Below are 24,321 nucleotides of genomic sequence, written 5' to 3' on the forward strand. Positions count from 1 at the left end.
GAATAAATTTTTTAAACTCCCACAGTGATAATGAGAATGCATATTTTACTTGTGCATATATTATCTACTTATCACCTACACCTGATCTAAAGACTTTCTTGTTTTAATTACACGGCTTTATATATTATTATTTAGCTTATTAATAATAATAAATAACAATATTTTTCAGGCATTATTGTAGAACTTGTCAATTATTTATGCAAATGTGTCAATAATTAGTTGTAGATAATTAAACAAAATTAGAATTGTCATTCCTTTCAAAGTCTATATCATAATGTATTTTAACAATCTACATAATAAAATAAGCCGTATGTATGATACAGAAATAGTAATTTTCTTTTATTATAAGAGGCTGAGACGAACAGCTTTTTTTTAATATACATTTCTAAATAATTAATTATAATCATATTTTCATATAATTGACATCATTTTCTAAATATGCACATGCAAATAATGATAAAATATATTCATAGATTAAAGCCTTGCGTCGACCTGAGTTCATTTACCACCATTATAAAAAGCACCATTCATCTAATATGAGTGTCATTTTTTTATATCTTTTCTTATGTATTCCATCAAAATATAATATGGAATATATTTATCTAAGATTATAAGATATCAGTAACTAACTGATTTTTGAAATTTAGAAAAAAAAACAGTACCATTGCACAATACTCAAATATTTATATTAATTAATTCCAACTAATTTAGTAGGTATAAGCAATCGCTGAAGTAACATTTCAAATTAACTTTTTTCACCAATAATTCCGCGTAATAAGTTAAGAAAACAATAAATAATGGTTTTTACTTATTAATATCTATTACCACACTGGCGTTTTTGTGTCGAAAAAGCTTAATTGCATTTAATGATAATGACCTTAACAGGGAAGTCAGTTTTTATTCACGCAAAAAGTATAACAATGCGACAATTATTGTACTTACCTGATATATCTAAGTACAACAATAAGTCCAGGGTTTGTTCGTCTCTTGTCGTACTGGTTGAGGAGACCGTATACCACCAATAAGCCACTGAGAATGAAAAAGGAGTCCACAAATACGTCACCGTGGAAAATGATACAAGCGGCGGGTGACCTATATTGCTAAAATTGAGAATTTAATTTATTTTTTAAGCTTTTATTTACATTCTGTTTTCTTAAAAAAATATTTAATTTACAGTATTTGTTTATATACACTTTGTATATACACTTTGTTTACAGCATTTTATTTTGAAATCTGAAATTTATACAGGTAGTACAGTATTCCTTGGACAAAATTGTACAGAGTTAGTCACTATAATCTGACAACTTATTGTGAGTTTATTATTAAAATTACAAAAAAGTAATACAAAAGTTTTAGGTTTTTCTATGAATTTTTATGATTAGAAAAAACAATTGAACAATGGAAATCACTAAATTAAAGAAAAAAAAATTTACAGGGTGTTTCTAAAATAGGGTTCCAAACTTCTGCTGCGTTTATAACTCATTAAAATAAGCCAAAAAGTTCCTATTAACATGTGCATGTGTATCTCTGACGGATCGCAGTGACTATGGATGTGGCACGCGGAACAAACAAATGACTTTGACAGAAGTTTATTTATGATCATTAATATATTTCCTACAAACTATTTTAACAAAGAAATAATGTTTAGTGAAAACGAACAATTTGAAGTTATCCATAAATTCCGCCCCTATAAAACTATGCCGGTCCAAAAATTCATCCAAAATCAAAAAAATCAGCAATTAGAGTACTGCAGAGAAATGCTGCGCTTGAAAAATGGCTACCTAAATTATTTTGAAAAAATTGTATGGACTAATGAGTCGACTTTTACAACAGCTGGTATTTACAGTAGAAAAAATACTCATACCTGGGCAAATGAAAATCCTCACTGCATTAGGGAAACTCCAAGTCAAGGACGCACATTGTTTAATATTGAGAAACAAAATCATTGGCCCACTATTTTACCAACGTGCTTTGACTGGGAAAAGATACCTGCACTTTCTTGAAAATCAAATAGAAAACAAATTGGAAGACCTGCTGATCGACTATACCAATTTAATTTGGCACCAAGACGGAGTGAATCTACATAGAACCAGAGCAGTACGAAATTATTGAAATAATAGGTTTGATTTGTGGATTGGTAATGGAGGAAATATTCAATGGCCTTCAAATAGCCCAGACTTTACACCCTCGGACAGTTTTCTGTGAGGTTACTTAAAAAGCGAGGTTTATAAGGAAACTAATGTAGACTTAGATGAACTAAGACATACAGTTGATCAATGTATACAAAATTTGAATGAATTTAATTCTCATTTCATACTAAATGGAGTTCTGAAAGTTAATGAGGATTATACGAAGTGCATCAATAATAATGGCGGTCTCATTGAGCATCTGTGACCATTTGTGTTTTAGTTGACTTTTATTAATTAGGTATTAAAATTCTGTTAAAGTTAAGACTTATTAAAAATAAGAATGATTTTTATTATTATCATAAAATAAACGGATAACTTCAAATTTTTCCTTTTTACTAAACATTATTTCTTTGTTAAAATAGTTTGTTATCGAAAATAAATTCATGATAATAAATAAACTTTTGTCAAAATCATTTGTTTGTTCCGTTTGCCTCGACCATAGCCACTGTGATTCGTCAGACATAAATTTCCCTCCTGTTTTTTCAAAAATTGTTTTAAACTGAAATATGTCGAAAAGTCCTGAATTAAACAGTAACATAATTATATATTTTTGAAAAGAGAAAAATTTAACGAAGCTAAGTATGCACTAATATATAGTGTTCCATTAAAAAAATAAAAAATGTTTTCTTTAATTTAGTGATTTCCATTATTCAATTGTTTTTTCTAATACTGTATTATAAAAATTCATAAAAAAGCTAAAACTTTTGTATTAAAAACTTTTTTGTAATTTCAATAATAAACTCACAATAACTTACAGATTATAGTGACTAAAAAAAGAAAAAAGTTCATACTTATCATTAAACAAAAAATTAGTTTAAAGTATAAGAAATGTGTGTACTCTTGATTTTTTATATGTATAGCAAAAAAAGGTTTTAGTATAAGGAAGGTAGTACAAAAAATAGTTGTAATATATTATAAACAATAAAATTTTTGGCAGCATGTAACCTTGAAACCTTTTTAAAGGTACTTTTAAATCTTTAAATATTAAAATATTTATTCACTCTGATTTTTTAATAGTGTAGTTAGGTACAGGCTAAAAAATTGAAACAGAACAGCCAGATGTCTACAAAAAAATGAGAAGTGTATTTTTTCTTGACTTGAATTAATTAATAAAAACAAACAGATGTTAGTAAAGATAAAAGTTTTTTATGATCACAGCACTGCATGATAAAAAACAGTAAATCCTGGTAATAATTTACTTAATTGCTTGTTTGAATGTGATCAACAATATTACGGATAATTATATAACTTTTCATTTCTGACATGAACACTCGAAATATTTATTGTTTACGAAAAAAATATGGTACATTTTTTATTTATTAACCATAGTGTCAGAGCAGATAGAACAGACACTATATAGAAGAATATAGGACTTATACTTAAATACTAGCCATTTTGACAGAATATTAGTAAGCAAAATTAAAGTACGTTTTTATCGAGTATTTATAAATATTTATTTTATTATAAATATTTAAGTAAAAACTTTTTTACTAACGTTATTGTGGGAAACAACGACGCAACGGGTTAGGGTCAAATGGGGTAATAGTAAACAAGAGGTAAATGTAAACACGCTAACAACATTTTAATTTGGCGGTTTATAACTTCCTTTCTTATAGGGTAGGATGCTGCCATGTTTTCTGTATTCAGTCTCATGTAAGTCGTTGAAGCTGATGTATTGTGATTTTTTAAATTTTGGTTCTGTGAGAACTCGAAGCTATTTTTTTTAATTCGATTGTGTTTGATTAACACAGAAAATCAGTTTTTTAATAATTTTGAACAAGTAAGATGGTTTTCATCGTAGACTGTTATTGTTATGGACATATATAACTAAGTGATTGACCTAGGAATGTCAGGTTATATTGCATGCAATAATCATGTAGGTGTTTACATTTGCCCCAGACTTTTGCAAATGAAGGGGCAAAGGTAAAAACAATTTTGGGGAAAATGTGAACGCGTATGCCTACGTATTATTTTATATGTTTAGTTTACAATGGTTCGCAATTATATCAGGAAAAGACCTATCATTCAAAGGTACTCTGATGCCGACTTAGTCAATGCCGTCAATGATGTGATGAATCGAAATTAGAGTTATAGAGAGGCACAGGTTATATATAATGTCTCGATTGCGGGTCTAGAAAAATGATAAGTTACAAATATGTTTGTGTAGTTAAAGAAAATGACGAAAATGACGACGAAATTGCTATAGTACGACTGCAAGCACTTTATGAAAACTGCTTTGATTTTTACATTAATGAGAATCTCGTATCATATATAAAAATGGACATGGTGGAAGCTATTCTTCCTCAGCCTGTGACAAAAAACGTAAAATTATTTATTCGTTCACTGGAAAAGTAGATGTGTTTGAGAAACCATGATTATAATCTATTTGTATTTATTATTTGTATCTAGTGTTTTTTTTAATTTTATTAAATAAATAAATATTTCTCAGCAGAACATTATAATCTGTACCTACACCTAACTTTATTGATAAATTTTCATTTTGGGGAAATTGTAAACAGCCATGTTATGGGATAAACTAATACAAACAAACTCCAGTACCATCATTTGTTCCGTATTACCCCACCTAAGCAAGTCTAGATTTCAATATAGAAGAATTTAATTCGTTTACATTTATCCCCATACTCGTTTACAATTACCTCGATATTTTCAAAAAAATAAAAAAAAATCGGAAAATTGTAAACATAAAATATTTTTTTGTTGGATCACTTTGTTGTATTGACAAATAAAATATAAGATATAATATACTCACGAGAATTACCTTATTTAAAGAGAATACTTTATATATCATACTTTTTTGTTTAGGATAACCGGAATTGCATTTAATCAAAACCGTTTACAGTTCCCCCAGTTAACCCTATATGTTGACTGGCGTTGATTTACACCCCCAATATCTAGTAAATATGTATAGCTAAGGTTATTCATCGGGAGAGTCACCAGACAGACCGGTTTCGAAATTATTAGTAGATAGTTGTTTCCTATAATATTATTAGTTAAAAAGTTTATTCCGCTTAGTGCGGCACTAGTCATACGTTCAAAGTACTTGCAGATCAGTAGGTCACTTTATGTCAGTAGCAATGATATTTAAAGATATGAATATTATCACATACACACTGTAGGCTATCTCTCTAAACCTTAGAAATGTTTTACTGTATTATACTTTAAAAATTTATTAAAATTTATTCTGAAAAATAACAGGGTGTCCCAATATTCCGTGTGCCAAATTTCAATAAAATTTTATATACAAGGCGTTTTAAAGTTACTTGAAAAAAAACTTTGTTGCCCTCTAGCGGCCCAACGGAGCAACTTAGGATAGAAGTAAATTTAGTTAAATCTTCTTATTTTGATACAGAGAACTGCTGTAGCTCATTGTGTACGGAATATTGGTACACCCTGTACAATAGAAATGAAGTTTAGTTGTCAAGGAATAATTTTAGAATACACATAATTCTTTCAAGAAAAAATAAAGAAACTAAAAATATCCTCAGTTTAATATCAAAATTATTGATAGTACCCAAGAGAAAATATTTCTTACAATAATTATGTAGGTACATAAATTTTGTACAAAGTAAATATCGTGTAGAAACCAGACTCAAACATAATAATACAAAAAATCATTTGGATAAAAGTATTGAAATATACATACCGATTCTACGAAATCGAAATTCAATATCGCTGATGATGTAAACGTTGCAAATCTATGGGACATTATTATGGCAAATATTGCGACGGTCCTCACTCCGTATAACACACTCAATGCTGGATTTGATTCATCTGCTTTAGTCAATTCGAGGAAATTCTTGCGAGACGAAAACGCCATTATAAGTTTTGAAGCAAGTGACCCTACAAAGTAAAATGCGGTTATTCTTTAGCAGTGATGCAGGTTGTACTATTTAAAACTTCTCAGATCGATATTATGGTGGAACCAAAGGAAATATCTAAGTTTTAACTTTGGTGATAATCAAACTTATGATAATTTCTTCAAAATTAATTTTGGGTCATAGGTGTCTTTGAATTTTCTTTATATTAAATTTTGCTTAAAATGCAATTGTTTAATTAAGAAGAATATAGGTATTTATCAAATTTTATTTTGAGATCAGTTAATTGTCTAAAATATGAAAATTTATACATTCTTTTACTCACTTTTTGACGGTTTTTCTTTGAGTTCCTTTGAATTCACATTGTAATCGTACGCAGTGCCTATTATCACCATCACTATTAATATCACAGCTACAAAACTAAATAAATAAATTAAGGTCTTGTCAAACAACCCATACGTTTTTCAGAACTCACCAAAAAGATATATCGGCATTGTCAAAATATTTGCTCTCGATTGCTGTGCGACAAGTTAGATCAGAAAATCTTGCAGTATACGTGACGTTTTGATGCACAGCGTTGTTGTCGATTTTATTCAAATAGCCGTTTAAGTATTCCTCTAAATCTAATATCGAACAAGATGCGGGTACACACCAGCCCATGTCTATTACGTTTCTGGTTTGTTGGGAAACGTCGTTGAATTTCTAAAAGAAATTGACATATTCAACAATATTTCAAATTACGAAGAAAAATTGAAAAGCCCAAAAAAATGTCTGCTCGGATATATTTGTATATTTTTTGTAAATCATTAATTTATACATATGTCTTAAAAAGTCCTTGATAATGGATTCCTGAGTTCCATATCCATTCGGAAACTACTAGACTGTAAACAATAAAACTGGGTATTTCATGGGTCCTTTATGCAAAATCTATAACCTTGTAGCCCCGTAACCTGAGCCCCCATAACATCTTAATCCTACAACTATATAACCATAAACCTGAGAATCTGAGTAATAGTACGAGAAAGCTTGTATCTAATAAAGGCGTTGATGGGTTTCATAACATTAGAACGTGGAACTCAGTAAACCATTCAACTCTTTATCATAGTCCTTCATAACATCATAAGCCCGATAACCCTTCAACCCTGGGACTGAGGACGAACGAATTCAAATATTCACGAGAAACCCTATAATTTCGTAACTATTTATCAGAAGTCTAAAAGTCATGCATTCAAAAGCCCCATAGCCCCATAATTCTTTGATACTGAAAATATAGTGAACAAGACAAAGGCATCCAAATGATCACGAAATTTACAACCTTATAACTCTGTAACCCTTTATCAGAAATCATCATAACCCCATAAATAGAATAAGTTGGTTATAACCCACGACTGCTTCCAAAGATCACGGGGTCTTAGTTCCAATCATCCTTAAACGTGATCATTTGAATTACTTCGTCATGTTTTCTGCATTCCCAGTATTATAGGGTTTTAAGGCTATGGGATTCTTGGGATTATGCGTTTATGATAATAAAGAGTTATAGGGTTGTAGGGTTACTTGATATTGTAATCATTTGAATTTCTTCGTCCTGTTCACTCTGTTCCCAGATTCATAGAGTTATGAGGTAGTTTTTGATAAAAAGTTGAAGGGTAATAAGGTTACTAAGTTCCTCATCCCAAGATTTTGGAATCCATTAGGGTCGTCATTACATATAAGCCTCCTCGTACTCTCCCTGGATTTCTCAGGCTTTTGGATTTTTCAAGATATAAAAATTAACAATTTACAAAATGCCCTGACATGTAGGGTCAAAACAAAGATCTTATTCGGATTCATTCTTGTAAAAATAACTTGGTCTGTTATATGACGAAGAACACTTTATTCTTTTTTGTGGGTATATGCTACTTTTTGGAATTCTGATTTGGAACATATACATATTTCCAATTTACTTTTAAAATTTCCGCTACTTTAGTTTTTTATGTTAATTACATATTCATTACTGAAGTTGCTGTTAGTTGATATTAAGAAAGCGTTAGTGTCAAAATATTACTACTCAAGTGTTAAGTGTGAATGAAGTTGAAAACGAAATGGATTTTTCAAGTCAAGAAGAATATTTGAGTCTGAAGAATCGAAAGCCGTAGAAAGAAATTTACAAGACATCTTATAATTACTTTAAAAAATTTTTGAATATAAGACCATAAAAATTAAACCTTCTTGGGGCTTGTAGCAAGGAAGTACTACAAAATATGACGCTACAAGTTATAAAAGATAAATGTTATGTGGTATTAAACTTTCAATAAGACACGTACGCATTAGAGGGGGTGGCAGATTTTTCATTAGATAGAATCAAGTGCATGGTATTAACCAAGAGAAATCGGTGATCCAAATGCTATTCTGCAACGATCTTATCTGATTTAGAGAGAGATATTACCTCCATCAAAAGATATGGGGGTTGGAAGGCTATTGAAAATAAAATTCAAGTTGCAAGTAGGGTATTTAAAGAGGTTGAAGTTTCTGATTCAGTCAGCAGCGATATCTGATAATCCATCGAAAAATAATTTTTGCATCATAATTGGAGCTTCAGAAAAAGACATAAGACATGGTTTTAAGATATTATCATGTCTTCACTTCTGGAATAAACTTGATCCATATGGGATTTCGATAATTTCACATTTGATTAGTTCGAGTTGTAGAGCTTGTTGAATTGAAATAAATAAATTTTAAAAACGTAGTCAAATTATTGAAGCAATTTATACAATAAAAATTAAAAGTAATAATACTTCTAGTTAACTAAAGTGTCTTTTGGTCAGTTAGTAATCAGTATTAAAATATCAATATTCTGCGATAATTTTCGAAAGAGATTATTTTACGTTTTGATGAATAAAACTATTAGTTTCGTATTACAAATAATCTTAAGGGTGCATGTGCTTCACAGAAGAAATTCTAATCTACTTACGTATAATCTTTCGACCGCAGACAGGTACGGTTGGTAGTTCAACGAAAGATGATCTTTGATACCTGTGGGCTTTGGTACATGGGCCGTCACCGAGGCCAGGCAATACTGTGTTTGGAACGGAGCTTTGGCGGTTATGCATTGTTCAAAATCACCCATCTGAAATCTGCTACCGCGAAGAACTCCTGTTGATGATTTTGCGGTGGCATCCCACACTGTAAAAATATGAAGTCATCAATTACATGTGTTTTAAAATCAGTCTATTGTTAATCGAATGCATTAGTAATAAATTTATTACATTGTAATTGATTGTTTGAGTTAATGCTATTAGCAAACAATTAATACACGACTGATTGTTTCAATACAATTAGTTGATCATGAGAACGAAATGAAAATATAATAATTTAAGATGCAATCGCTCTATGTAAGAGAAGTCTTAGTTCAGCTTTTTTTGCAAAATAAAATATAAGTGCTTTTTGAACTACTCCTAGTAGCTGTTTTAAATTTTTGATTGACGAGCAGGTATCAGTCTTGATTGTTACTTGCTTTTTCAGGGTGATTAATTAAAAATGTGCATTGGGAAGAAAAAAACTTGCTGAAACTTCAATTTTTTGAAAATACCAAAAATTATTTGTTATGTTTTATACATAGTACCTATATTTCACTGATTATACATTTTTCATTTTTAAATTATCAGCGTAAAAAAGTCTACAAGAATTAATTACCTTATTCAAATCGTTAATATATAGTAGAAAGAAAAGGGGCCCAAGTATGGAACCCTGAGATAGCAATATAACGAGTCGACTCAAAACCGTTATAATAAACAAATTGCATTCTCTTATCCAAATAAGATTTGAAAATTGAGCCATACCGGAATATGCGTTTAAAATGTGGCTTGATGACTAGGTTATGTACTGGAAAAAGTGTATTGCTTCAATTGGAGCCAATTTTGAAGGAAATAAATTTGGATGATTAATTGAGTTCCTATATATTGTGTTACATTGACAAATCCGGATACTTCTTTGATAATGTATGTTAAAATAAGGAAGCAACAATGCCATTTGTCTAAAAAGTCCTATCCACAAACACACATCGAGGAGATCCTCTTCATCGCCTGTGTCTAAAGTCTAGATGAAAACTGGTTTGTATGGCAGAATTTTATTTTGTTTCAAAAAATTTTTTACAAACTATTACCACACTGGTAATTTTTTGTTGAATTCTTGTAATACTTAGCGATAAATGTTATCAACCTTACCGTAGCATTTTATTAGATAATTTGCTGTAAAGCATTTTACGATAATTACTGTTGTTGTCAATGAAGAATAATATGTCATTTTGGTCATAACCTGCTATTTGAATTAAAATGAAATAACGTTAAGGATTAGATAAGTATTGCTTGAAATCGCAAACACAATTTTCTATAAAAAATATTTATTTCCCGTAACGGAGAAAAATAATAATTTAATATCATCAAATATTAATTAATCCGTAACAGCGAAGTGTCAACGGGGTACGCAGAGTAAAGCAGCATCAGCCATCAGTGTGCCTGATGTGTGAAAGTGCATTATTATGATTATTATATCCTAATGAGGTTTGGATAGTCTTAAATTGTACTCACAATTTAGTTATTCTGATTAGTTAACCGAATCTTCAACAGACCTGAAAGTATTATCGATAGATAACAATAATTTTTTTCTAGAGTCGTAGAATTTTATTTAATTTAAAGTTGTTGTATCCACAGTGACTCTATTGACTTGATGTTGTATACTATAATTCATATTATTTATAATTAATCTAAAAACATAGTTTTGTAAATAGATAAGTCAAAAAGAGAAATATTTTTTCCGTTTTTGTAAAAAACTCCCAACTTCAAAAGTAATCTGTGCAGCAAAATGTATCAAAATGTTTTGCTAATTGCTAGTTAACCAACAATTCATAAAAATATTAAAGAAAAACAACAGAACTAACGCAAATCAATATTAAAATTTATTATTAATGGCATATAAGTACTTAAGTAATTTATTACTTAAGGGGTTTTCCATATAACGAAAAAAATATGTAAAAATTTAATTCAGTATCTAGTCTTAGAGTTATTTATATATCGACAACATGATATTCAATTTTTTTTTGAAGATTCTAAAAAAAAACTAAAAATTTCCTACAATCCACTTTTTTAATCTCTCAAAATAACAAAGAAAATATGGGTTAACACACCACCCAGCACAGCTTCTGTGCCTTTCGTGCGACAACTCGGATCAGATTGTACAACCGAGACAATTTTTTTGTAATTTTTTTGTACATTCTTTTCACAGAGTCACCCACGTGTATAACAAGTGGTAAATTCGTTTCAAGGTTCCGAAATCCTTATAGTAGCAGTTTCGTTGTCGTTATTAATGTTGGCCTTGATCTTACAAAGAAATCTCATTATTTACACCCGAAAATTCATTTAGCTGCCCTGCATTTGACTCAGCAATATTTGATATAACTGAAANAAAATTTATTAAAATTTATTCTGAAAAATAACAGGGTGTCCCAATATTCCATATGCATGGAGCTACAGTGAAGAGTGGAAGAGGAATGAAAATGCTGTTCACAATTTGCAGAATGAAGGAATATTGAGAAGAATGCATTTTAAATTTTTTCGCAGAAGTAAGTTTTGTATTACAGAAAATGGTGGTAACGTTGAACAGTTCATATGAGAGAACAGTCTGTTACAAGTTATCTAATTAATTATTTTTGAAATAACTTAATTGTTTCAAGTTTGCATCGAAATTGCTGTAGCTACCTCCGACAGAATTATGAGCACATCAGTCCTAGAGAGGCCGCATTTTTCACAGTTTTATTAATCCGATTATCATGTTTATTATGTCATAAAGTGACATCTATATGGAAGTATTAGTATGCCAAATTTCAATAAAATTTTATATACAAGGCGTTTTAAAGTTACTTGAAAAAAAAACTTTGTTGCCCTCTAGCGGCCCAACGGAGCAACTTAGGATAGAAGTAAATTTAGTTAAATCTTCTTATTTTGATACAGAGAACTGCTGTAGCTCATTGTGTACGGAATATTGGTACACCCTGTACAATAGAAATGAAGTTTAGTTGTCAAGGAATAATTTTAGAATACACATAATTCTTTCAAGAAAAAATAAAGAAACTAAAAATATCCTCAGTTTAATATCAAAATTATTGATAGTACCCAAGAGAAAATATTTCTTACAATAATTATGTAGGTACATAAATTTTGTACAAAGTAAATATCGTGTAGAAACCAGACTCAAACATAATAACACAAAAAATCATTTGGATAAAAGTATTGAAATATACATACCGATTCTACGAAATCGAAATTCAATATCGCTGATGATGTAAACGTTGCAAATCTATGGGACATTATTATGGCAAATATTGCGACGGTCCTCACTCCGTATAACACACTCAATGCTGGATTTGATTCATCTGCTTTAGTCAATTCGAGGAAATTCTTGCGAGACGAAAACGCCATTATAAGTTTTGAAGCAAGTGACCCTACAAAGTAAAATGCGGTTATTCTTTAGCAGTGATGCAGGTTGTACTATTTAAAACTTCTCAGATCGATATTATGGTGGAACCAAAAGAAATGTCTAAGTTTTAACTTTTGGTGAAATCAAACTTATGATAATTTCTTCAAAATTAATTTTGGGTCATAGGTGTCTTTGAACTTTCTTCATATTAAATTTTGCTTAAAATGCGATTGTTTAATTAAGAAGAATATATGTATTTATCAAATTTTATTTTGAGATCAGTTAATTGTCTAAAATATGAAAATTTATACATTCTTTTACTCACTTTTTGACGGTTTTTCTTTGAGTTCCTTTGAATTCACATTGTAATCGTACGCAGTGCCTATTATCACCATCACTATTAATATCACAGCTACAAAACTAAATAAATAAATTAAAGCCATGTAAAACAACCAATACGTTTTTCAGAACTCACCAAAAAGATATATCGGCATTGTCAAAATATTTACTCTCGATTGCTGTGCGACAAGTTAGATCAGAAAATCTTGCAGTATACGTGACGTTTTGATGCACAGCGTTGTTGTCGACTTTATTCAAATAGCCGTTTAAGTATTCCTCTAAGTCTAATATCGAACAAGATGCGGGTACACACCAGCCCATGTCTATTACGTTTCTGGTTTGTTGGGAAACGTCGTTGAATTTCTAAAAGAAATTGACATATTCAACAATATTTCAAATTACGAAGAAAAATTGAAAAGCCCAAAAAAATGTCTGCTCGGATATATTTGTATATTTTTTGTAAATCATTAATTTATACATATGTCTTAAAAAGTCCTTGATAATGGATTCCTGAGTTCCATATCCATTCGGAAACTACTAGACTGTAAACAATAAAACTGGGTATTTCATGGGTCCTTTATGCAAAATCTATAACCTTGTAGCCCCGTAACCTGAGCCCCCATAACATCTTAATCCTACAACTATATAACCATAAACCTGAGAATCTGAGTAATAGTACGAGAAAGCTTGTATCTAATAAAGGCGTTGATGGGTTTCATAACATTAGAACGTGGAACTCAGTAAACCATTCAACTCTTTATCATAGTCCTTCATAACATCATAAGCCCGATAACCCTTCAACCCTGGGACTGAGGACGAACGAATTCAAATATTCACGAGAAACCCTATAATTTCGTAACTATTTATCAGAAGTCTAAAAGTCATGCATTCAAAAGCCCCATAGCCCCATAATTCTTTGATACTGAAAATATAGTGAACAAGACAAAGGCATCCAAATGATCACGAAATTTACAACCTTATAACTCTGTAACCCTTTATCAGAAATCATCATAACCCCATAAATAGAATAAGTTGGTTATAACCCACGACTGCTTCCAAAGATCACGGGGTCTTAGTTCCAATCATCCTTAAACGTGATCATTTGAATTACTTCGTCATGTTTTCTGCATTCCCAGTATTATAGGGTTTTAAGGCTATGGGATTCTTGGGATTATGCGTTTATGATAATAAAGAGTTATAGGGTTGTAGGGTTACTTGATATTGTAATCATTTGAATTTCTTCGTCCTGTTCACTCTGTTCCCAGATTCATAGAGTTATGAGGTAGTTTTTGATAAAAAGTTGAAGGGTAATAAGGTTACTAAGTTCCTCATCCCAAGATTTTGGAATCCATTAGGGTCGTCATTACATATAAGCCTCCTCGTACTCTCCCTGGATTTCTCAGGCTTTTGGATTTTTCAAGATATAAAAATTAACAATTTACAAAATGCCCTGACATGTAGGGTCAAAACAAAGATCTTATTCGGATTCATTCTTGTAAAAATAACTTGGTCTGTTATATGACGAAGAACACTTTATTCTTTTTTGTGGGTATATGCTACTTTTTGGAATTCTGATTTGGAACATATACATATTTCCAATTTACTTTTAAAATTTCCGCTACTTTAGTTTTTTATGTTAATTACATATTCATTACTGAAGTTGCTGTTAGTTGATATTAAGAAAGCGTTAGTGTCAAAATATTACTACTCAAGTGTTAAGTGTGAATGAAGTTGAAAACGAAATGGATTTTTCAAGTCAAGAAGAATATTTGAGTCTGAAGAATCGAAAGCCGTAGAAAGAAATTTACAAGACATCTTATAATTACTTTAAAAAATTTTTGAATATAAGACCATAAAAATTAAACCTTCTTGGGGCTTGTAGCAAGGAAGTACTACAAAATATGACGCTACAAGTTATAAAAGATAAATGTTATGTGGTATTAAACTTTCAATAAGACACGTACGCATTAGAGGGGGTGGCAGATTTTTCATTAGATAGAATCAAGTGCATGGTATTAACCAAGAGAAATCGGTGATCCAAATGCTATTCTGCAACGATCTTATCTGATTTAGAGAGAGATATTACCTCCATCAAAAGATATGGGGGTTGGAAGGCTATTGAAAATAAAATTCAAGTTGCAAGTAGGGTATTTAAAGAGGTTGAAGTTTCTGATTCAGTCAGCAGCGATATCTGATAATCCATCGAAAAATAATTTTTGCATCATAATTGGAGCTTCAGAAAAAGACATAAGACATGGTTTTAAGATATTATCATGTCTTCACTTCTGGAATAAACTTGATCCATATGGGATTTCGATAATTTCACATTTGATTAGTTCGAGTTGTAGAGCTTGTTGAATTGAAATAAATAAATTTTAAAAACGTAGTCAAATTATTGAAGCAATTTATACAATAAAAATTAAAAGTAATAATACTTCTAGTTAACTAAAGTGTCTTTTGGTCAGTTAGTAATCAGTATTAAAATATCAATATTCTGCGATAATTTTCGAAAGAGATTATTTTACGTTTTGATGAATAAAACTATTAGTTTCGTATTACAAATAATCTTAAGGGTGCATGTGCTTCACAGAAGAAATTCTAATCTACTTACGTATAACCTTTCTACCGCAGACAGATACGGTTGGTAATTCAACGAAAGATGATCTTTGATTCCTGTGGGTTTTGGTACATGGGCCGTCACCGAGGCCAGACAGTACTGTGTTTGGAACGGAGCTTTGGCGGTTATGCATTGTTCAAAATCGCCCATCTGAAATCTGCTACCGCGAAGAACTCCTGTTGATGATTTTGCTGTGGCATCCCACACTGAAAAAATATGAAGTCATAAATTAAATGTGTTTTAAAATCAGCAGAGTCTATTGTTAATCGAAGAATGCATTAGTAATAAATTTATTACATTGTAAATTGATTGTTTGAATTAATGCTATTAGCAAACAATTAATACACGATTGATTGTTTCAATGTTCCAATACAAGTTGATCATGAGAATGAAATAATATGAAAATATAATAATTTAAGATGAAATCGCTCTAAGTAAGAGAAGGTTCAGTTCAGTTATTTTTTGCAAAATAAAAGATGGGTGTTTTTGAACTATTCCTAGTAGCTATTTTCAATTTTTGATTGATGAGCAGGTGTCAGTTATGATTGTTACTTGCTTTTTCAAGGTGATCCACTAAAAATGTGCCTTGGTGAGAAAAAACTTGATTGAAACTTATAGCAAAATTCAGTTTTTTGAAAATATCAAAAATTGATTATTATGTTTTATATTGATATGAATCAAAAGTTTAAGTTTCAGTATTAGGATGAAAATAGATTCATGTCAAAGAATGATAATGTAAGAGTTAAGTAATAGATTTGAAATTAAGATGACAAGTAAAATATAAATTTTGATGAAATATCAATCTAATTAATAAAAGTGGTATATAGCAAAATAAGGATTAATTAGTATTGCAAAGGTTAAATTGGAAATGTAAAATTAAAAAGTAATCTGATTGGTTAAATTAAAAAGGATAAGTTAAGAAAAAATTGTATTTAAAAATAAGAGTGCAGTGCGGTGGTAATCAAAAAATAAATAAATAAATAGCGAGAGGAGAGAGGAGATATAATTGTCAAAACAGAAAAAGAAGATTGTATAAGAAAAAGTTAAATAAATTAAAGAAGACGAAAAGAAAAGAACACGAAGCTGATAGTGAAAATCAGTTGCTGAGAAAAAGAAAGAACATTTTCTTAAGGAGTAAGGAGAATACAAAATTGTTGTTTATCGTACACGAAACTATAAAGGAAAGAAGATAACAACAGAGAAAATTAAAATTAGAGAAAAATTGTGTTTGAAGAAAGAATAAGAGTGTACACGAATTTTGACAGATAACTAAAGAGTAATTGTCAAATAGTCATATTAGTAAAATTATTTGAATTGTCGTAGCTAGGAATAAAGGAGATAAGGAGTAGGAGCTATTAAGGCGAGTCAGGAAATTGCAGCCAGCAAAGCTATACAAGAGACAGAGAAAGGAACAAATTGACAAAAAGGAGAGAGTGAGTGGACGAAAAGAAGGAAGAGGACAGGAGAGAAATAGCAGAAAGAGAAATCGTGGACAAGAAAGAAAGGACAATAGATATGTATGTATAGGTAATAAGTAAATGTTAGTTTGTAGTGTAGAAATAAGTTATCGCAGGATAAATAGAGACATTTTAAAAAATGATTATAAATTTATAATTTATTATGTCAATATAAAAATTTAAACACAGATTACAACAATATTATTTAATTTTTCTAACAAAGTTAATTACAAGTAAAACCTATTTTGTGAACCAACTACTGAGATAAGACCTCATGTTCTATTAAATTTGATCTCTATTATTTATACAAAATTGACATAGGTAATCTAATTGTCATTAAAATTATCAAACGTGAAATAGAATCCCATATTAAATCAAGAATACTTGATAAAGAAAAAATAAATAAATAATAATTTTTTAATTTACGATTTATATTTCAAAATCAAATTGAGTGATAAATAAAAAGCTAGCCTGGTAAGTAATAAAAATAATAGTCAAAATTTATAATATTTCCTTCCACTGAATATTACAAATTACATAGAACTACACAAACATTAAAACTAATTTATCTTAATTGGAGCATCACAATATATTGTATATTGTACCTATATTTCACTGATTATAAATTTTTCATCGTTTACAAAGTATTTATTTTTCAGAGTTAAGTAATTATTTACATAGAAATACATTTTTTTTGGAGAGTATTATGTTCAAGCCAATCTAGGAATACAAATAGAGTATGTCCAGTGTTAGAGTGAATAAAAGGAAAAACTTTTTTATTTTACATTTCACTTACGCACACAGAAGTTTTGCTATTAAAAATGAGGATGCCATTGAGAAATTTAACATTTCGTATACCTACGAGGTGTCCAGAAAAAAAAATTCATATGTCATAAGACATATTTTTATTCTTTTGGAAAAATTATACTTAGCAAAAGGCATCCAAAGAGTTAATTCATTTTTAAATAAAACAATTTGTGCACAAAATCGGTTTAATTTTTTTAAAACGCATCCATCAATTTTTTTTTAGTATTATCACCTAGATGGTACATTCTGTCAAAAAAATATCCGGAATTTGTCATTTAAAAATTCCGCGTAAAGCAGATTTAAATTTCTTTTTTGATGGAAAGTTGGTAGTGCTGTACTCTACTTTGACGTGAAGTTTGTGCGCTATCTGTCAAATAGTTTGTTTGCAACATAGATTTAGTAGTATATGGATGGAGTCAAAGCCCACTTTTTGCGCATTTTAGCTGTTCCAACATGAACAGCGAAAGCGGCAGCGATTTGTCCTAAGTCACGTGACCTAGAATGCAATCACCTTACATTGATTTAAAAAGCAACTCTATTTCTGAATAGGAAATTATTTTCTTTATAGTACCACAACAATAAGAAAAAATACTGTCAAATGTATGTATTAAATTCGTAATAACACTTAATACCACGTAATGGATATAACAAATCGCCCGTGATAAGTCTGAAAGTGCCCTAAGTCACGCGATCCTAGACTAGTTTCATCCCACTTTACATGTTATCCCCTGCCCTCTCTCTCTACATTCCATCCATAGTATACTATATTAGATCTATGGTTTACAACTGTTAATTCTGTTAGTACCTAAAGTGTATTCAGCGGTTTTTACTATGGATAGTTATTGGACAAAAAGTTTGCCTAAAATTTTGTGCTACCAACGGAATTTCTTGTGCTGAATAATTGAAAATGTTGAAAAAGACGTACCTACGTTCAGTTTTATCGAAAACTCAAGTATACAAATGGTGCAAAGCCTTCAGATATAGTCAAGAAGTGGTTGATGGTTTGCCACGTTCTGCTCGTCCTGCAACGTCTTCAACTCAAGAAAAAATCGACAAAGGGAAGGGAATGGTGCTTGCAAACCGTCATTAAAGTTATGTTATGAACTAAACATATCTCATAAATCAGTTCGCACCATTTTAGTTGATGTTCTGGGTATGAAGCACGTCGTAGCACAATTTTCTATAAAAAATATTTCTTCCCCATAACGGAGAAAAATAATAATTTAATGTCATTAAATATTAATTAATTCGTAACAGCGAAGTGTCAACGGGGTACGCAGAGTAAAGCAGCATCAGCCATCAGTGTGCCTGATGTGTGAAAGTGCATTATTATGATTATTATATCCTAATGAGGTTTGGATAGTCTTAAATTGTACTCACAATTTAGTTATTCTGATTAGTTAACCGAATCTTCAACAGACCTGAAAGTATTATCGATAGATAATAATTTTTTTTTTTGAGATGTAGAATTTTATTTAATTTAAAGTTGTTGTATCCACACTGACTTTATAATCACTCATTATTGACTTGAAGTTGTATACTATGATTCATATTATTTATAATTAATTTAAAAGCATAGTTTTGTAAATAGATAAGTCGAAAAGAGAAATGTTTTTTTCCTTTTTGTAGAAATCTCCCCACTTTAACAGTAATCTGTGCAGCAAAATGTTAGAAAGTGTTTTGTTCATTGCTGGTTAACCAACAATTCATAACAGTATTAAAGAAAAACAACAGAACTAACGCAAAACTGTATTTAAATTTATTATTAATGGCATATACTTAAGTAATTTATTACTGAAGGAGTTGGGGTTTTCCATATAACGAAAAAAATATGTAAAAATTTAATTCAGTATCTAGTCTTAGAGTTATTTATATATCGACAACATGATATTCAATTTTTTTTTGAAGATTCTAAAAAAAAACTAAAAATTTCCTACAATCCACTTTTTTAATCTCTCAAAATAACAAAGAAAATATGGGTTAACACACCACCCAGCACAGCTTCTGTGCCTTTCGTGCGACAACTCGGATCAGATTGTACAACCGAGACAATTTTTTNGATACCTGTGGGTTTTGGTACATGGGCCGTCACCGAGGCCAGGCAATACTGTGTTTGGAACGGAGCTTTGGCGGTTATGCATTGTTCAAAATCACCCATCTGAAATCTGCTACCGCGAAGAACTCCTGTTGATGATTTTGCGGTGGCATCCCACACTGTAAAAATATGAAGTCATCAATTACATGTGTTTTAAAATCAGTCTATTGTTAATCGAATGCATTAGTAATAAATTTATTACATTGTAATTGATTGTTTGAGTTAATGCTATTAGCAAACAATTAATACACGACTGATTGTTTCAATACAATTAGTTGATCATGAGAACGAAATGAAAATATAATAATTTAAGATGCAATCGCTCTATGTAAGAGAAGTCTTAGTTCAGCTTTTTTTGCAAAATAAAATATAAGTGCTTTTTGAACTACTCCTAGTAGCTGTTTTAAATTTTTGATTGACGAGCAGGTATCAGTCTTGATTGTTACTTGCTTTTTCAGGGTGATTAATTAAAAATGTGCATTGGGAAGAAAAAAACTTGCTGAAACTTCAATTTTTTGAAAATACCAAAAATTATTTGTTATGTTTTATACATAGTACCTATATTTCACTGATTATACATTTTTCATTTTTAAATTATCAGCGTAAAAAAGTCTACAAGAATTAATTACCTTATTCAAATCGTTAATATATAGTAGAAAGAAAAGGGGCCCAAGTATGGAACCCTGAGATAGCAATATAACGAGTCGACTCAAAACCGTTATAATAAACAAATTGCATTCTCTTATCCAAATAAGATTTGAAAATTGAGCCATACCGGAATATGCGTTTAAAATGTGGCTTGATGACTAGGTTATGTACTGGAAAAAGTGTATTGCTTCAATTGGAGCCAATTTTGAAGGAAATAAATTTGGATGATTAATTGAGTTCCTATATATTGTGTTACATTGACAAATCCGGATACTTCTTTGATAATGTATGTTAAAATAAGGAAGCAACAATGCCATTTGTCTAAAAAGTCCTATCCACAAACACACATCGAGGAGATCCTCTTCATCGCCTGTGTCTAAAGTCTAGATGAAAACTGGTTTGTATGGCAGAATTTTATTTTGTTTCAAAAAATTTTTTACAAACTATTACCACACTGGTAATTTTTTGTTGAATTCTTGTAATACTTAGCGATAAATGTTATCAACCTTACCGTAGCATTTTATTAGATAATTTGCTGTAAAGCATTTTACGATAATTACTGTTGTTGTCAATGAAGAATAATATGTCATTTTGGTCATAACCTGCTATTTGAATTAAAATGAAATAACGTTAAGGATTAGATAAGTATTGCTTGAAATCGCAAACACAATTTTCTATAAAAAATATTTATTTCCCGTAACGGAGAAAAATAATAATTTAATATCATCAAATATTAATTAATCCGTAACAGCGAAGTGTCAACGGGGTACGCAGAGTAAAGCAGCATCAGCCATCAGTGTGCCTGATGTGTGAAAGTGCATTATTATGATTATTATATCCTAATGAGGTTTGGATAGTCTTAAATTGTACTCACAATTTAGTTATTCTGATTAGTTAACCGAATCTTCAACAGACCTGAAAGTATTATCGATAGATAATAATTTTTTTTTTTGAGATGTAGAATTTTATTTAATTTAAAGTTGTTGTATCCACACTGACTTTATAATCACTCATTATTGACTTGAAGTTGTATACTATGATTCATATTATTTATAATTAATTTAAAAGCATAGTTTTGTAAATAGATAAGTCGAAAAGAGAAATGTTTTTTTCCTTTTTGTAGAAATCTCCCCACTTTAACAGTAATCTGTGCAGCAAAATGTTAGAAAGTGTTTTGTTCATTGCTGGTTAACCAACAATTCATAACAGTATTAAAGAAAAACAACAGAACTAACGCAAAACTGTATTTAAATTTATTATTAATGGCATATACTTAAGTAATTTATTACTGAAGGAGTTGGGGTTTTCCATATAACGAAAAAAATATGTAAAAATTTAATTCAGTATCTAGTCTTAGAGTTATTTATATATCGACAACATGATATTCAATTTTTTTTTGAAGATTCTAAAAAAAAACTAAAAATTTCCTACAATCCACTTTTTTAATCTCTCAAAATAACAAAGAAAATATGGGTTAACACACCACCCAGCACAGCTTCTGTGCCTTTCGTGCGACAACTCGGATCAGATTGTACAACCGAGACAATTTTTTTGTAATTTTTTTGTACATTCTTTTCACAGAGTCACCCACGTGTATAACAAGTGGTAAATTCGCTTCAAGGTTCCGAAATCCTTATAGTAGCAGTTTCGTTGTCTTTATAAATGTTGGCCTTGATCTTACAAAGAAATCTCATTATTTACACCCGAAAATTCATTTAGCTGTCCTGCATTTGACTCAGCAATATTTGATATTACTGAAAACACAGGTGTAGGGGTCCGCGCGTAAAAAAATACAGTTTCAGTATGTAAATTAAATTCGTTCTTGTGCGTCGGCTGACTAGTGCTATAGGTATATTTCCAAACGATTTTTTTTATATAGGTATAGAATCAAAGATTGTGGTTAATACCTATGAAACTTGATACTTCTCTGAAAAAAATAGAACATCTAATGTAATCGAAACTGGCCTGCTGAAACTGGATTATTAATTTACGCAAGGTACTAATGTATATTTTAATAAGAATAAAGCTTTGTTTCTATTCGAACAATTTGACAGAATGATAAAATTATTATTTAGATATCTACAATTAGATTAGATATTAAAAAAAAGTATGTTGATAAAATTAAAAAATTCTTCATTTTAATGTTCCACAAACCTTTTAAATGTTCCAGAATTAACAAAAGAATATTAGTGTAGAAAAAAATGGTTAGTCCCAGTTTGTTACGGATAGGAGACTTTAATGATCAAGTAGAAGATGAACCCCTACGGAGCATTCTCACGATTCATCTTTTTTTCACCAATTTTGGTTGTAAAATCGAATGAAAATTACTATGAGCACATGTATTTCAACTTTAGGTCGGTTAAACTGATTCCAATAAAGTTTCCATTTCCATTCTATTCAAACATTATGATTCAATTATTGAGTCATCAGTGATTTATATACTATAGTCCATTTACGATAAGTTTACAATGACGTCATAGGGCGAAATGATCCAGTGTTGCCAGGTTTTAAATGTTTTCAGGATATNTATTAATGTTGGCCTTGATCTTACAAAGAAATCTCATTATTTACACCCGAAAATTCATTTAGCTGTCCTGCATTTGACTCAGCAATATTTGATATTACTGAAAACACAGGTGTAGGGGTCCGCGCGTAAAAAAATACAGTTTCAGTATGTAAATTAAATTCGTTCTTGTGCGTCGGCTGACTAGTGCTATAGGTATATTTCCAAACGATTTTTTTTATATAGGTATAGAATCAAAGATTGTGGTTAATACCTATGAAACTTGATACTTCTCTGAAAAAAATAGAACATCTAATGTAATCGAAACTGGCCTGCTGAAACTGGATTATTAATTTACGCAAGGTACTAATGTATATTTTAATAAGAATAAAGCTTTGTTTCTATTCGAACAATTTGACAGAATGATAAAATTATTATTTAGATATCTACAATTAGATTAGATATTAAAAAAAAGTATGTTGATAAAATTAAAAAATTCTTCATTTTAATGTTCCACAAACCTTTTAAATGTTCCAGAATTAACAAAAGAATATTAGTGTAGAAAAAAATGGTTAGTCCCAGTTTGTTACGGATAGGAGACTTTAATGATCAAGTAGAAGATGAACCCCTACGGAGCATTCTCACGATTCATCTTTTTTTCACCAATTTTGGTTGTAAAATCGAATGAAAATTACTATGAGCACATGTATTTCAACTTTAGGTCGGTTAAATTGATTCCAATAAAGTTTCCATTTCCATTCTATTCAAACATTATGATTCAATTATTGAGTCATCAGTGATTTATATACTATAGTCCATTTACGATAAGTTTACAATGACGTCATAGGGCGAAATGATCCAGTGTTGCCAGGTTTTAAATGTTTTCAGGATATTTAAGAAAATACAATTTTTGATAGCGAATCCACTTTATTAGAAATGTAACCTATAGAACCACACAAACATTTTTCGTTTAGAAGTGTGTAAAATGGTTCGTAATTTTTTCAGCTATAACCTACATTTCTGAAAAAGTTTAAATATTGTCAAAATATTATTTAAAATACATATAATTGGTGTACCTAACAATAATTACAACTTTTTTTACAGCGGTAAATAGTAGAAGTGGTTCTCCATATTCACGGACCTGTTCAAAATAGTCTATTACCAACGCTAATTCTTGAGCGTGCTCGATAAAGGTTAATAAAAAAAATTAAATATACAGGATATATTTTTCAAAGCGGATACAAATACAATGCTGGGGTTATTTTGCTACATATTAAGTATTAAGTATTTAAGTGAAAAAAGATTGTTAGTACAAAATACTGCCATGGTGACCACTTAGGTATAGGTATATGTCTCGTAAGCTGTAGAAGAAATCGAAAA

At 30.1% G+C, this 24,321-nt stretch overlaps 2 protein-coding genes across 2 annotated transcripts in view; both read right to left on the reverse strand.

The window, feature by feature from the left end:
* LOC108917544 (nose resistant to fluoxetine protein 6-like) overlaps nucleotides 1–9,181 on the reverse strand; it is a 43,085-nt gene extending 33,904 nt beyond the window's left edge. The window contains exons 1-5 of the mRNA XM_018724198.2: nucleotides 8,976–9,181; nucleotides 6,501–6,727; nucleotides 6,351–6,445; nucleotides 5,854–6,050; nucleotides 943–1,100 (exon numbers count right to left, since the gene is read on the reverse strand). Coding sequence (XP_018579714.2) covers nucleotides 943–1,100; nucleotides 5,854–6,050; nucleotides 6,351–6,445; nucleotides 6,501–6,727; nucleotides 8,976–9,131 — 833 coding nt within the window. The 5' untranslated portion in view covers nucleotides 9,132–9,181. The remainder of the gene's footprint in view (nucleotides 1–942; nucleotides 1,101–5,853; nucleotides 6,051–6,350; nucleotides 6,446–6,500; nucleotides 6,728–8,975) is intronic.
* A 3,068-nt stretch (nucleotides 9,182–12,249) lies between these two features.
* LOC108917503 overlaps nucleotides 12,250–24,321 on the reverse strand; it is a 34,080-nt gene continuing 22,008 nt past the window's right edge. The window contains exons 2-6 of the mRNA XM_023453962.1: nucleotides 19,760–19,909; nucleotides 15,426–15,637; nucleotides 12,951–13,177; nucleotides 12,801–12,895; nucleotides 12,250–12,500 (exon numbers count right to left, since the gene is read on the reverse strand). Of these exons, the coding sequence (XP_023309730.1) occupies nucleotides 12,250–12,500; nucleotides 12,801–12,895; nucleotides 12,951–13,177; nucleotides 15,426–15,637; nucleotides 19,760–19,909 (935 nt within the window). The remainder of the gene's footprint in view (nucleotides 12,501–12,800; nucleotides 12,896–12,950; nucleotides 13,178–15,425; nucleotides 15,638–19,759; nucleotides 19,910–24,321) is intronic.

The sequence above is a fragment of the Anoplophora glabripennis genome, unplaced genomic scaffold (assembly GCF_000390285.2).
Source record: "Anoplophora glabripennis isolate ALB-LARVAE unplaced genomic scaffold, Agla_2.0 scaffold57, whole genome shotgun sequence".
In the NCBI taxonomy this organism is placed as follows: Eukaryota; Metazoa; Arthropoda; class Insecta; order Coleoptera; family Cerambycidae; genus Anoplophora; species Anoplophora glabripennis.